The sequence below is a fragment of the Ranitomeya variabilis genome, chromosome 4 (assembly GCF_051348905.1).
Source record: "Ranitomeya variabilis isolate aRanVar5 chromosome 4, aRanVar5.hap1, whole genome shotgun sequence".
Lineage (NCBI taxonomy): Eukaryota > Metazoa > Chordata > Amphibia > Anura > Dendrobatidae > Ranitomeya > Ranitomeya variabilis.
This window is the reverse complement of record NC_135235.1, coordinates 664,537,729-664,550,082: the sequence shown is the minus strand read 5'-3', so window position 1 is coordinate 664,550,082 and position 12,354 is coordinate 664,537,729. Positions and strand designations below refer to the sequence as shown.

The 12,354-nt window shown below is 46.7% G+C and overlaps 1 protein-coding gene across 2 annotated transcripts in view; it reads right to left on the bottom strand.

Moving 5' to 3' along the window:
* The window catches only part of LOC143766242 (uncharacterized), a 45,947-nt gene extending 40,492 nt beyond the window's left edge, over positions 1 to 5,455 (bottom strand). Inside the window, exons 1-2 of one of the 2 annotated variants that reach the window (XM_077253761.1) lie at positions 5,373 to 5,455; positions 73 to 229 (exon numbers count right to left, since the gene is read on the bottom strand). In XM_077253761.1, the coding sequence (XP_077109876.1) occupies positions 73 to 150 (78 nt within the window). In that variant the 5' untranslated portion in view covers positions 151 to 229; positions 5,373 to 5,455. Of the gene's footprint in view, positions 1 to 72; positions 230 to 2,691; positions 2,917 to 5,372 lie in introns of those variants that run through there. The other variant, XM_077253762.1, reaches the window with a different exon arrangement.
* Between the last annotated feature and the right edge of the window lie 6,899 nt (positions 5,456 to 12,354).

The following is a 12,354-nucleotide window of genomic DNA, read 5'->3' as shown; positions in this document are numbered from 1 at the left end:
CCAGAGCCCTCACCTCTCCAGTTCTGTTCATCTGTTATAGATAATAATCGTGACGTCATCTGAATAGCTCACCTCTCCAGTAATCCGCAAGAGGATCTCCAAGGTGAGTTGTAATAGCCTCTCCACCATTTTGTTCTGGTCCATATGCATCCTTGATGGCTAAATCAGAAAAATTGTCTGAACATAGAAGATCCCCACTGAAAAGATCCGATATTGTAGGGACCTGAATCTGAAAAAAATTAGCAGATGTAACATCATAAAGAATCCCATGTAATAATACAATTAAAGGAGTTAATAAGAAGAAATATATGATGAGACATAATTTGTAGGTTTTCTATTCTCTTGTCTCTTACGGAATGGAACATCATTTCAATCATTTCAATTGCTGACCAAGTCACCTCCTCCATGCTCCTAATCATTAGATATGGTGGTCATTGCTTCAGCAACTAATTGGCCATAGATATCACAAATTTGTTGGGTCTGACCAGGAAATACAGAGACTAGTGGAGGACTGAAGCAGTGGTGGGACAAAAAGTAATGTAGAATCATTCATGGGTTACTATCTTTACTAAATTCTGTTTTTTTAATTCCTGACATCTACTAATAAAACCTATATACTTTAGACCACACATCAAAGAAAAATCAAAAGAAATGGTCATGAGTCCACAGCTATGTAGAAAGCAACTAAATCTTAATTAGGTAAAAGAAGTCTAGGTCCAAAAGATGAAAGCAACAGTTTAAACGGCGTCATCCACAGCCTACCCCTAGAGGAAGGCAGGACTGGCGCTATTCCAGCAAGAAAGGACACTAAGGTTATGTTTCCATGATCAGTAAACGCTGAGGGTTTGATGCTGAGTACAGCCGCAGAGTCAAACCCACAGCGTGCAAATGTTACAGCATAGTGGAGGGGATTTCAAGAAATCCTATCTCCACTATGCGTTAAAAGATGCCCGCGGCTCCCTGCATAAACGGACATGCGGCGCGTCTTTCCAGACAGCAGCATGTCTATTTATGTTGTGGAGACGCTCAGTCTCCACAGCATAAATTTACCAAAGACTATCATTAGAAGCGGTAACGTCACATGCGCAGTAAGTGCGGAAATGCAGCTAACTACGCATGTGAACTAATTTAAATAATGTATTACCTTGTTTTAGCTGGAAATTCGCGTAAACTACAGTTATCGCAATGAGATCAGCGGATCGCGAGAACTGCCGTGCACGTGACTGCCGGGGTTATCTCTGTTCACTAGCAAAGTTCTCACGGTCAGCTGATCATGAGAACTGCAGTGCAGGTGACCGCCGGAGACAGAGTTATCTCCTGCGGTCATCTACAAGCTCTGCTCTGTCTGGATGTCAGGCTGGATGGTGGCATATTGGTGGCATAAAGGCATTCAGATGTAGCAGAGCTGGACTCGTTGTGGGACACTCAGTAATTGGACTACGTCGGACAGGGAGTATTTGTGTTGGTTTATTATTTTATTTTTTTGCAGGAGATCGAGGGCGTTGGGGATTAGGCCATGCAGAAGTATGTTTAATTAAGATTATTAAAGGACTTTATTCTTGCTGTGTCCCTACTGACCATATAACTGTAGGATTAGTAATGGATAGGTGTCTTACAGACGCCTCTCCATTACTAATCCGTGGGCTTGATGTCACCAGACAATACAAAGGTGACATCAACCCCACAAATATTACCCCACTTGCCACCACTAGAGGGCAAGTGGGAAGAGCAGTGTAAAGTGCCACAATTGTTGTATCTTTGATGATAAAAAGTTCTACTGGGATAATCTGTCCCCAGAATGTCTCCATTATATGTACAGCTTATGCCACACATAACAGCTGCTCATACACCTATAGCACCGACCAGGGGTCACATATCCAGCCCTGGGAAACTGATCCAGGAGGTCGGTGCTGTGTCCCAGGGTCTTCTGTATCTGCACCGGGAGTGGGGAGAAGGGAGGATTTATTTATTAGGAGGTGGATGGTGCCATATTGTGGAGGCAACTTGTACCATCATAATGTGTGTGGGATGGCGGTACTGTAGGAACATTATACTGTGTGGGGGTGATGGCGGTACTGGGGGAACATTATACTGTGTGTAGGGGATGGCGGCACTGGGGGAACATTATACTGTTTGTTTTAGGAACCTTATATTGTGTGTAGGATGATTGCAGTCCTGTGGGATCATTATACTGTGTGTGGGTGATTGGGGTACTGCGGAACATTATAGTGTGTGTGGGAGGATCGCAGTACTGGGGGAACATTATACTGTGTGTGGGGGATGGTGGTACTGTGGAAACATTGACTAACATTAGCGACGCATTGCGACGTCGTGCGAGGGTTGCGTCGTGTTGTGGCGGACTGCCGGCAGCAAAAAACGTTGCATGTAACGTTTTTTTTGCTGCGCTGTGTCCGCCGCTTCCGACCGCGCATGCGCGGCCAGAACTCCGCCCCCACCTCCCCGCACCTCACAATGGGGCAGCGTATGCGCTGGAAAAACAGCATCCGCTGCCCCCGTTGTGCGGCACATTCACTGCTAGCGTCGGTGCGACGGGCCGAGTACGACGCTAGTGTGAAAGTAGCCTAATAATAAAGACCTACATTTAAAAACTGCATTTTGTGATTACCTGTGTTATCTTTGTCTAATATTTAAATTTGTTTTTTGATCTGAAACATTGAACTGTAAAGGTACCTTCACACTAAATAACTTTCCAACGAGAACGACAACGATCCGTGACGTTGCAGCGTCCTGGATAACGATCTCGTTGTGTTTGACACGCAGCAGCGATCTGGATCCCGCTGTGATATCGCTGGTCGGAGCTAGAACTCCAGAACTTTATTTGGTCGTCAGATCGGCGTGTATTGTCGTGTTTGACAGCAAAAGCAACGATGCCAGCAATGATTTACATGGAGCTAACGACCTGTGACGACATGTGAGAACGATAAGTGGGTAACCCTTACGTCACTGGATCGCTCCTGCATCGTTCTGGAGCTGCTGTGTTTGACATCTCTACAGCGACCTAAACAGCGACGCTCCAGCGATCTGCTCGTTGTCTATATTGCTGAGTGTGACAGTACCTTTACACACATGCAAAAGAATAGGAAATCAGGAAGGGGGCAAACACTTTTTCACACAACTGTATATAGCGGAGCAGGATTGCCAAGTTCACAGATATTTTTTACAAACACATTAGAAAACTATAATAAATCCTTCTGATTATCAGTGATCCATGTCTACAGCCCAGAATGCTGATATCAGACATCAGCAGCAGTCACTGTAAACATGCCTGGCTTTCACTTTTTATGTTTTATCGACAGGGCAACAAAGTACAATTTTTACAGACTGTCCAGGAATTTCTGGATGGTTAGCAACTGTGTAGCGGTATTATGTATGCGCATGCTATGTACGGAGCGAGATGGTGAGTGTGCAGGAGGTGTAAGGAGCAGGATGGCGAGTGTGCATGAGGTGTAAGGAGCAGGATGGCGAGTGTGCATGAGGTGTAAGGAGCAGGATGGCAAGTGTGCATGAGGTGTAAGGAGCAGGATGGTGAGTGTGTAGGAGGTGTAAGGAGCAGGATGGCGAGTGTGCATGAGGTGTAAGGAGCAGGATGGCGAGTGTGCATGAGGTGTAAGGAGCAGGATGGCGAGTGTGCATGAGGTGTAAGGAGCAGGATGGCGTGGGCGCAGGAGGTGTACGGAGTGGGATGGTGTGGGCGCAGGAGTTGTACAGATTTGGATGTTGTGTGCGAAGAAGGTGTACGAAGCGGGATGGTGAGTACGCAGGAGGTACGGAGCGGGGCCAACCGTGTATGATGAGTGTCATGGAATTATGTGACGTGCGAGTGTGCCTGGGGCCGACCACTACAAAACCACCTGATCGGTCTACAATTAATTTAACCTCCAATGTACCATACATCTAGTACTTACAAATAATAATCACAGCAGACAGCCCCACTAATGTTTGGCTCAGGAGTTGACACTAATGTCTCGTGTACAGGACCATATTTTTGGGCCGAGTGCTATCCGTTAAAAAAACAACTCGGACTACTGCTATTCAATGGGGCCATGCAGATGAGCAATTTTTTTCAGTGACCAAATCTGTGTGTGAAAAAAATCACAACAAAGACGATTTTACTCCGGAAATCGGATGAGACTGACCCATTCAAGACTATGAGTGCGTGAAAAAAAATCGAATGAGGCACTGAGCCACAGTATAGCATCCTGTAATTACTGATACATTGCATTTCTGTAAGAGGAAATAGTAAATGGTTAATAGCTGCTGACTAGAAAAACGGATTGTATACGGACTGCACACGGATGACAAGTGAGAAAAAATCATCCCACTTTTCTGGTTGAAAATGGGACCGTTTTGTATTCTGTGGTGTGACCCCGTCCTCACAGGAGCCTTCAGTGACCCCTCACTTCTCACAATCACACTTCGCACATGGATCATTGAGAACGAGACAGAACTTATTAATTGTAGCTTGTTGCCGAAACAGTCACAAGGATTAAATACTACAGAGAAAAAAGACATTGTTGAAAAATTAGCAATTTTTAATCTTTTAATTTTGATGGTTCGGTAGGGAGGAATCACGGTTTGGCTTTTGGAGTGAAAATTTGGCTGGAATAATGTGCAGCTGCCATAACAGCAGAAACCCCCCAAAGTGACCCCATTCCAGAAACAACATTCCTCTAGTAATTCATCTCGGGGTGTGAGGGGCATTGTGTAACCCACAATTGCTTCATACATTTTTATTAATGCTTGGTTGTGAAATTGAAAAATTGTGTTTTTTCCCCACTAAAATTAAGGCCCAATTTTTTCAATTCCACAAATAGTAAAAATGGACCCCACAATTTGTAAAGGAATTTCTCCGAAAATCTGAGATCAGAAGCTGCTGCAGATGGCCGGGCTCGGAGGGGAAGAGTCACTACTTGGCCTTTAGAGCAGTAGTCTGTCAGTCCGAGATTGTGGGGGCCAACTGCAGAGCCCCCGAGGAGTGACCAGCAGAAGACCCCAAAGGTGACCCTATATCTGACACTATCCCGTCAGTGATCATCTCAGGCAGTAACGGACATTTCTATCCCACAGATATTTCACTGCTGTCTTTACATTTGGCTGTGAGAGAATGATATATTCCATCTGTTACAGGAAGAAGTAGCGTCACGGCCTCCATCGCTTACCCTGGTGTGACTGGGGGGGATCCACTACAAGACCACCGAGTCTGATTACACCCCATGTACATCTCACACTCCTGAGTAACTGCCCTAACTAAGGTTAGGTCCAGGAGCTGCACTCTTCCCCCTCCGCCGCCATTTTATCTGTAAGGGGTTACTGCCCCCTGTGCCCAGTAATGGGGAATCTCCAGCACCTACCTCCACCTGCAGAGCCGCACTCCACATATATGGCTGCTCTGTGCGCACAGGACCTGTGATGAGGTCACAGGAGGGGAGGAGTCAGGGGTCACATGATCAGGGGCCTCAGTGTATGCAGGACTCTGCTGTGCTGGTTGTCATGGTGCTGGATGAGGGGAAGTTTATGTGTGGGGTCAGGAGGGGTTTACAGGGTGGATGTAGCAGAGCTGTGTGTGTACGAGGTGTACGGAGCGGAGCCGTGTGTGTACGAGGTGTACGGAGCGGAGCCGTGTGTGTACGAGGTGTACGGAGCAGAGCCGTGTGTGTACGAGGTGTACGGAGCAGAGCCGTGTGTGTACGAGGTGTACGGAGCAGAGCAGCGTGTGTACGAGGTGTACGGAGCAGAGCCGTGTGTGTACGAGGTGTACGGAGCAGAGCCGTGTGTGTACGAGGTGTACGGAGCAGAGCCGTGTGTGTACGAGGTGTACGGAGCAGAGCCGTGTGTGTACGAGGTGTACGGAGCAGAGCCGTGTGTGTATGAGGTGTACGGAGCAGAGCCGTGTGTGTACGAGGTGTACGGAGCGGAGCCGTGTGTGTACGGAGCGTAGCCGTGTGTGTACGAGGTGTACGGAGCGGAGCCGTGTGTGTACGAGGTGTACGGAGCGGAGCCGTGTGTGTACGGAGCGTAGCCGTGTGTGTACGAGGTGTACGGAGCGGAGCCGTGTGTGTACGAGGTGTATGGAGTGGAGCCGTGTGTGTACGAGTTGTACGGAGCGGAGCCGCGTGTGTACGAGTTGTACGGAGCGGAGCCGTGTGTGTACGAGGTGTATGGAGCGGAGCCGTGTGTGTACGAGGTGTACGGAGCAGAGCCGCGTGTGTACAAGTTGTACGGAGCGGAGCCGTGTGTGTACGAGGTGTACGGAGCGGAGCCGCGTGTGTACAAGGTGTACGGAGCGGAGCCGTGTGTGTACGAGGTGTATGGAGCGGAGCCGTGTGTGTACGAGTTGTACGGAGCGGAGCCGCGTGTGTACGAGTTGTACGGAGCGGAGCCGTGTGTGTACGAGGTGTACGGAGCGGAGCCGCGTGTGTACGAGTTGTACGGAGCGGAGCCGCGTGTGTACGAGGTGTACGGAGCGGAGCCGTGTGTGTACGAGGTGTACGGAGCGGAGCCGCGTGTGTACGAGGTGTACGGAGCGGAGCCGCGTGTGTACGAGTTGTACGGAGCGGAGCCGCGTGTGTACGAGGTGTACGGAGTGGAGCCGTGTGTGTACGAGTTGTACGGAGCGGAGCCGCGTGTGTACGAGGTGTACGGAGCGGAGCCGCGTGTGTACGAGGTGTACGGAGCGGAGCCGTGTGTGTACGAGGTGTATGGAGCAGAGCCGTGTGTGTACGAGTTGTACGGAGCGGAGCCGCGTGTGTACGAGTTGTACGGAGCGGAGCCGTGTGTGTACGAGGTGTACGGAGCGGAGCCGCGTGTGTACGAGGTGTACGGAGCGGAGCCGTGTGTGTACGAGGTGTACGGAGCGGAGCCGTGTGTGTACGAGGTGTACGGAGCGGAGCCGTGTGTGTACGAGGTGTACGGAGCGGAGCCGCGTGTGTACGAGTTGTACGGAGCTGAGCCGCGTGTGTACGAGGTGTACGGAGCGGAGCCGTGTGTGTACGAGGTGTACGGAGCGGAGCCATGTGTGTACGAGGTGTACGGAGCGGAGCCGTGTGTGTACGAGGTGTACGCATAAGCAAGAACTCCACATCACACACGTCCAAGAGGTTTGGCCACATCATACTACATTGCCAAAAATCACATCGAGGTGTTCCAGAACATCCCACTCTAGGGAGTCTGTATTGTCTGACAGACAAATGGAAATCTATGTGAGTGTAGAGGTAGAAGAAAAGAAAAAGGAACAGCATAGAGATACTTATCTTCGGGTGCAAAGCCCCCAGACAACCAGTCCACCGATCATCCAAGTTTCAAATATTTCAAAAAAAGAGGCAGCACTCCATTGTTTCAGTGAAAGATGTGCAGGGTTTAATCTACCCACATATTCTGGCAACGTTTCAGCTCACAATGAGCCTTTCTCAAGCAGTGAGTATGTTCATGTGCTTCCCTTTTAGGCTGGAGTCACACATGGCGTAAGACAATACGCCACGTATTATACGTCCGTACTACGGCCGTAATACGGAGAAATGTTCCCAAAATAGTGATCCGTAGTCAGGGTGTTTCAGCGTATTTTGCGCATGGCATCCTCCGTATGTAACCCGTATGGCATCCGTACTGCGAGATTTTCGCGCAGGCTTGCAAAACCGACATCTAATGGATTTATGTGCTCAAATGTTCGGGAAAACATATATACAGTATATATATATATATATATATATGTCATTGAGACACATATATATATATTCTGTATTTAGATTTCATTCAGCGCGATATCTGTGAACAGCCGGTAATTCAATTGCCGGCTTTTCATTTCTCCTGCACAAACCCGACAGGATATGAGACATGGTTTTCATACAGTAAACCATCTCATATCCCCTTTTTTTTTGCATATTCCACACTACTAATGTTAGTAGTGTGTATGTGCAAAATTTCAGCGCTGTAGCTGCTAAAATAAAGGGTTAAATGGCGGAAAAAATTGGCGTGGGCTCCCGCGCAATTTTCTCCGCCAGAATGGTAAAGCCAGTGACTGAGGGCAGATATTAATAGCCAGGAGAGGGTCCATGGTTATTGGCCCCCCCCCCCGTGGCTACAAACATCTGCCCCCAGCCACCCCAGAAAAGGCACATCTGGAAGATGCGCCTATTCTGGCACTTGGCCACTCTCTTCCCACTCCCTGTAGCGGTGGGATATGGGGTAATGAAGGGTTAATGCCACCTTGCTATTGTAAGGTGACATTAAGCCAGATTAATAATGGAGAGGCGTCAATTATGTCACCTATCCATTATTAAGCCAATTGTAGGAAAGGGTTAAAAAACACACACACACACACACACATTATTATAAAGGATTTTAATGAAATAAACACAGCGGTTGTTGTAATAATTTATTGTTCTCGCAATCCATTTCCAGGCCCTCGCTTGGCAAAACAATTAACGCACAAGATACATACCTTCTGATGTCAGATCACGTCCCACGAAGTAATCCATCTGAAGGGGTTAACTAATATTACAGGCACGAGCTGCGATAAACCACTCGCTCGTGCCTGTAATCCCCGGGTGCTGAAAGGAAAGCAGTGATCTATACTTACATTCAGTCGCGGTGATGCGCCCCTGCTGGATGTTCTCATGAACTGCAGCCTGGGAACTTTTTCCCACGCTCCAGGTCATATGAGGACATCCACCAGGGGGCGCATCACCGCGACTGAAGGAAATGTAGGTCAATGACCTACATTTCATTCATTCGCCGGGGATTACAGGCACGGAGCACAGCTGCATTTAGCAGGGCTCCTGCCTGTAATATTAGTTAACCCCTTCAGATGGATTACTTCGTGGGACGAGACGGTTCACCAGAGGGTATGTATCTTGTGCGTTTATTATTTTTCAAAGCGAGGGTGTTCCTGATGGATTGCGAGAACAATAAATTATTACAACAACCGCTGTGTTTATTTCATTAAACTACTTTTAAATCATGTGTGTGTGTGTGTTTTTTAACCCTTTCATACAATTGGATTAATAATGGATAGGTGTCATAATTGACGCCTCTCCATTATTAATCTGGCTTAATGTCACCTTCCAATAGCAAGGTGGCATTAACCCTTCATTACCCCATATCCCACCGCTACAGGGAGTGGGAAGAGAGTGGCCAAGTGCCAGAATAGGCGCATCTTCCAGATGTGCCTTTTCTGGGGTGGCTGGGGGCAGATGTTTTTAGCCACGGGGGGCCCAATAACCATGGACCCTCTCCTGGCTATTAATATCTGCCCTCAGTCACTGGCTTTACCATTCTGGCGGAGAAAATTGCGCGGGAGCCCACGCCAATTTTTTCCGCCATTTAACCCTTTATTTTAGCAGCTACAGCGCTGAAATTTTGCACATACACACTACTAACATTAGTAGTGTGGAATATGCAAAAAAAATGGGGATATGAGATGGTTTACTGTATGTAAACCATGTCTCATATCCTGTCGGGTTTGTGCAGGAGAAATGAAAAGCCGGCAATTGAATTACCGACTTTTCACTAACACCGCTGCGTATTTCTCGCAAGTCACACTGCTGGTCCGTGTGGAATCCGTATTTTTCTCGCCCCCATAGACTTTCATTGGCGTATTATTTGCGCAATACGCTGACAAACGCAGCATGCTGCGATTTTGTACGGCCGTAGAAAGCCGTATATTACGGATCCGTAATATACGGCTAATAGGAGCAGCCCCATTGAGAAGCATTGTGCCGTATGTAATGCGAGTTTTACGTACGTAGTTTTTGCGCTCTTACGTACGTAAAACACGCATGTGTGACCCCGGCCTAATACGTATCTACAACATCCTTAATTGTGTCCAATTATGCATTGTAAGGTGCTACTTAAATTTACGTTTTCATAAAGTGCATATGTGCTAAACATGTTTAACCGTAGCTGTGCCACTAAAAGTATATAAAAAATCTTCCTAATACCCCATATTATACAGTACAATATGCATAAAAGGTCTTTACTTTACCCGGCAGATGCATGTTAAGCGTGGAGGACGCCATTATATCCTTTCAGCGTCTTGTTAGGTCTACTGCGCATGTCTCACTGTGTCAGATCACGTTGTCTACCTACTAATGTGCCCATGCAACTTGTGGTACATTGGAGAGACAACGTGTGAATTTAAAGTCAGAATGAATCAACATAGATACACAATTAGAAAAAAGAGAATGGACCTCCCGGTACCGAAACATTTCACAGAATATAATCACTCCGAAAAAGATCTCAGGTGTAAAATTATAGATGTAGTGCCTATTCAGAGGAGAGGAGGGAATAGGGAGCAAATCCTAAAGAAAAAAGAACTTATGTGGATTTATGAGCTCAATACCTTGAAAGCCAAAGGGCTAAACGTTGATTTTAAGATACATGCTATTGCTTAGAGGATATATGCGTAATTCACTTTGACAGATAATGTAAGGACTCTTTGTATATGTATTAGAGGTATAATGAAATATCTCTAATTTTTATTCTTTATTTATATTTTCCCCATTTTTTTAGATGCATTGGGGCGGAGCATGAAAGTGTGGAGGACGAATAAAAAACGCATGAAATTTACGAAAAACTAAAATTATTTTGAATTTCTTTAAATAAATAAATGAATAATGAAATTGGGCATTGTATTTATTTATTAACTTCAAAAATCTATGGTACTGTGTATATGGGCATATTAATCAATATAAGTGGAACCAGGACTCAGGTGTGGTTTCAGTTGCGGTATACTGACCTGAAAAGGTTAATTGCCGTAACCTAATACCGCATGACTCCCGGAGACAACCTGAATAAGGTGCCGTCCGGTGCGTCAGGGTGGAAAGTAACACCAAAAAGAAGTCCGTATGGCAATAATTGAATGCACAATGTGCCTGATACGTAAGTACCAATAGGAAGCCACAACAAAGATGGCGATATTGAAAGGACGCGCGCATGCGCCAATAGGGAATGCCACACAAGACGGTGGATTGGCTGGCTATTCATCGCATAGAGATGACACAGTGAGACATGCGCAGTAGACCTAACAAGACGCTGAAAGGATATAATGGCGTCCTCCACGCTTAACATGCATCTGCCGGGTAAAGTAAAGACCTTTTATGCATATTGTACTGTATAATATGGGGTATTAGGAAGATTTTTTATATACTTTTAGTGGCACAGCTACGGTTAAACATGTTTAGCACATATGCACTTTATGAAAACGTAAATTTAAGTAGCACCTTACAATGCATAATTGGACACAATTAAGGATGTTGTAGATACGTATAAAAGGGAAGCACATGAACATACTCACTGCTTGAGAAAGGCTCATTGTGAGCTGAAACGTTGCCAGAATATGTGGGTAGATTAAACCCTGCACATCTTTCACTGAAACAATGGAGTGCTGCCTCTTTTTTTGAAATATTTGAGTGTAGAGGTAGCTAGAGTTAAAAGCGCCTTTGTTAGGAAGGAAGCAGACACAGAAGCCCAAAGGAAAATGCAAGAGGCAGAAGTCAAAGCCCAAAGAAAAGAGATGCAACCCAATTAAAAAGGCAGGAAGCAGAAAAATACTCCAAGCAGAAAGGGAAGAAGCAGCAGCCCTTCTAAACGTAACGTCGTTGCCAAGATGCTGACATGGACTGTTTTATTCCAGGAGAAATCGAAGACCCAGCTTATCGCACTCCTGACTACATGCTAAGACTTTTACCATCTGTACCACCTCCAATCTATAACACTGTTGCACCCGCAAGGCAAGAGATGTCACCACCTACTACTGGACAAGGTAAATTCCAGCACTAATCCACAATTTAGGCTGCAACCAGCAGACCCTTGAGAACCTAAACCGCAGCTTAAAGGGAACCTGTCACCCCCTAAATCGAAGATGAGCTAAGCCCACCGGCATCAGGGGCTTATCTACAGCATTCTGTAATACTGCAGGTAAGCCCCCGATGTTACCTGAAAGAGAAAAAGAGGTTAGATTATACTCACCCAGACGCGGTCCGGTCTGATGGGCGTCGCGGTCCAGTTTGGAGCCTCCTATCTACATAGGCTGACGTCCTCTTCTTGTCTTCACACCGCGGCTCCGGCGCAGGCGTACTTTGTCTGCCCTGTTGAGGGCAGAGCAAAGTACTGCAGTGCGCAGGTACCGGGCTTCTCTGACCTTTCCTGGCACCTGCGCACTGCAGTACTTTGCTCTGCCTCAACAGGGCGGAATGCTGTAGATAAGCCCCTGATGCTGGTGGGCTTAGCTCATCTTCAATTTTGAGGGTGACAGGTTCCCTTTAACCCTCGTGCATCATCATTTTGTTCTCATATGTCACAGTCATGTAAGCCAGAGAACTTACATTCCCCAGGGAT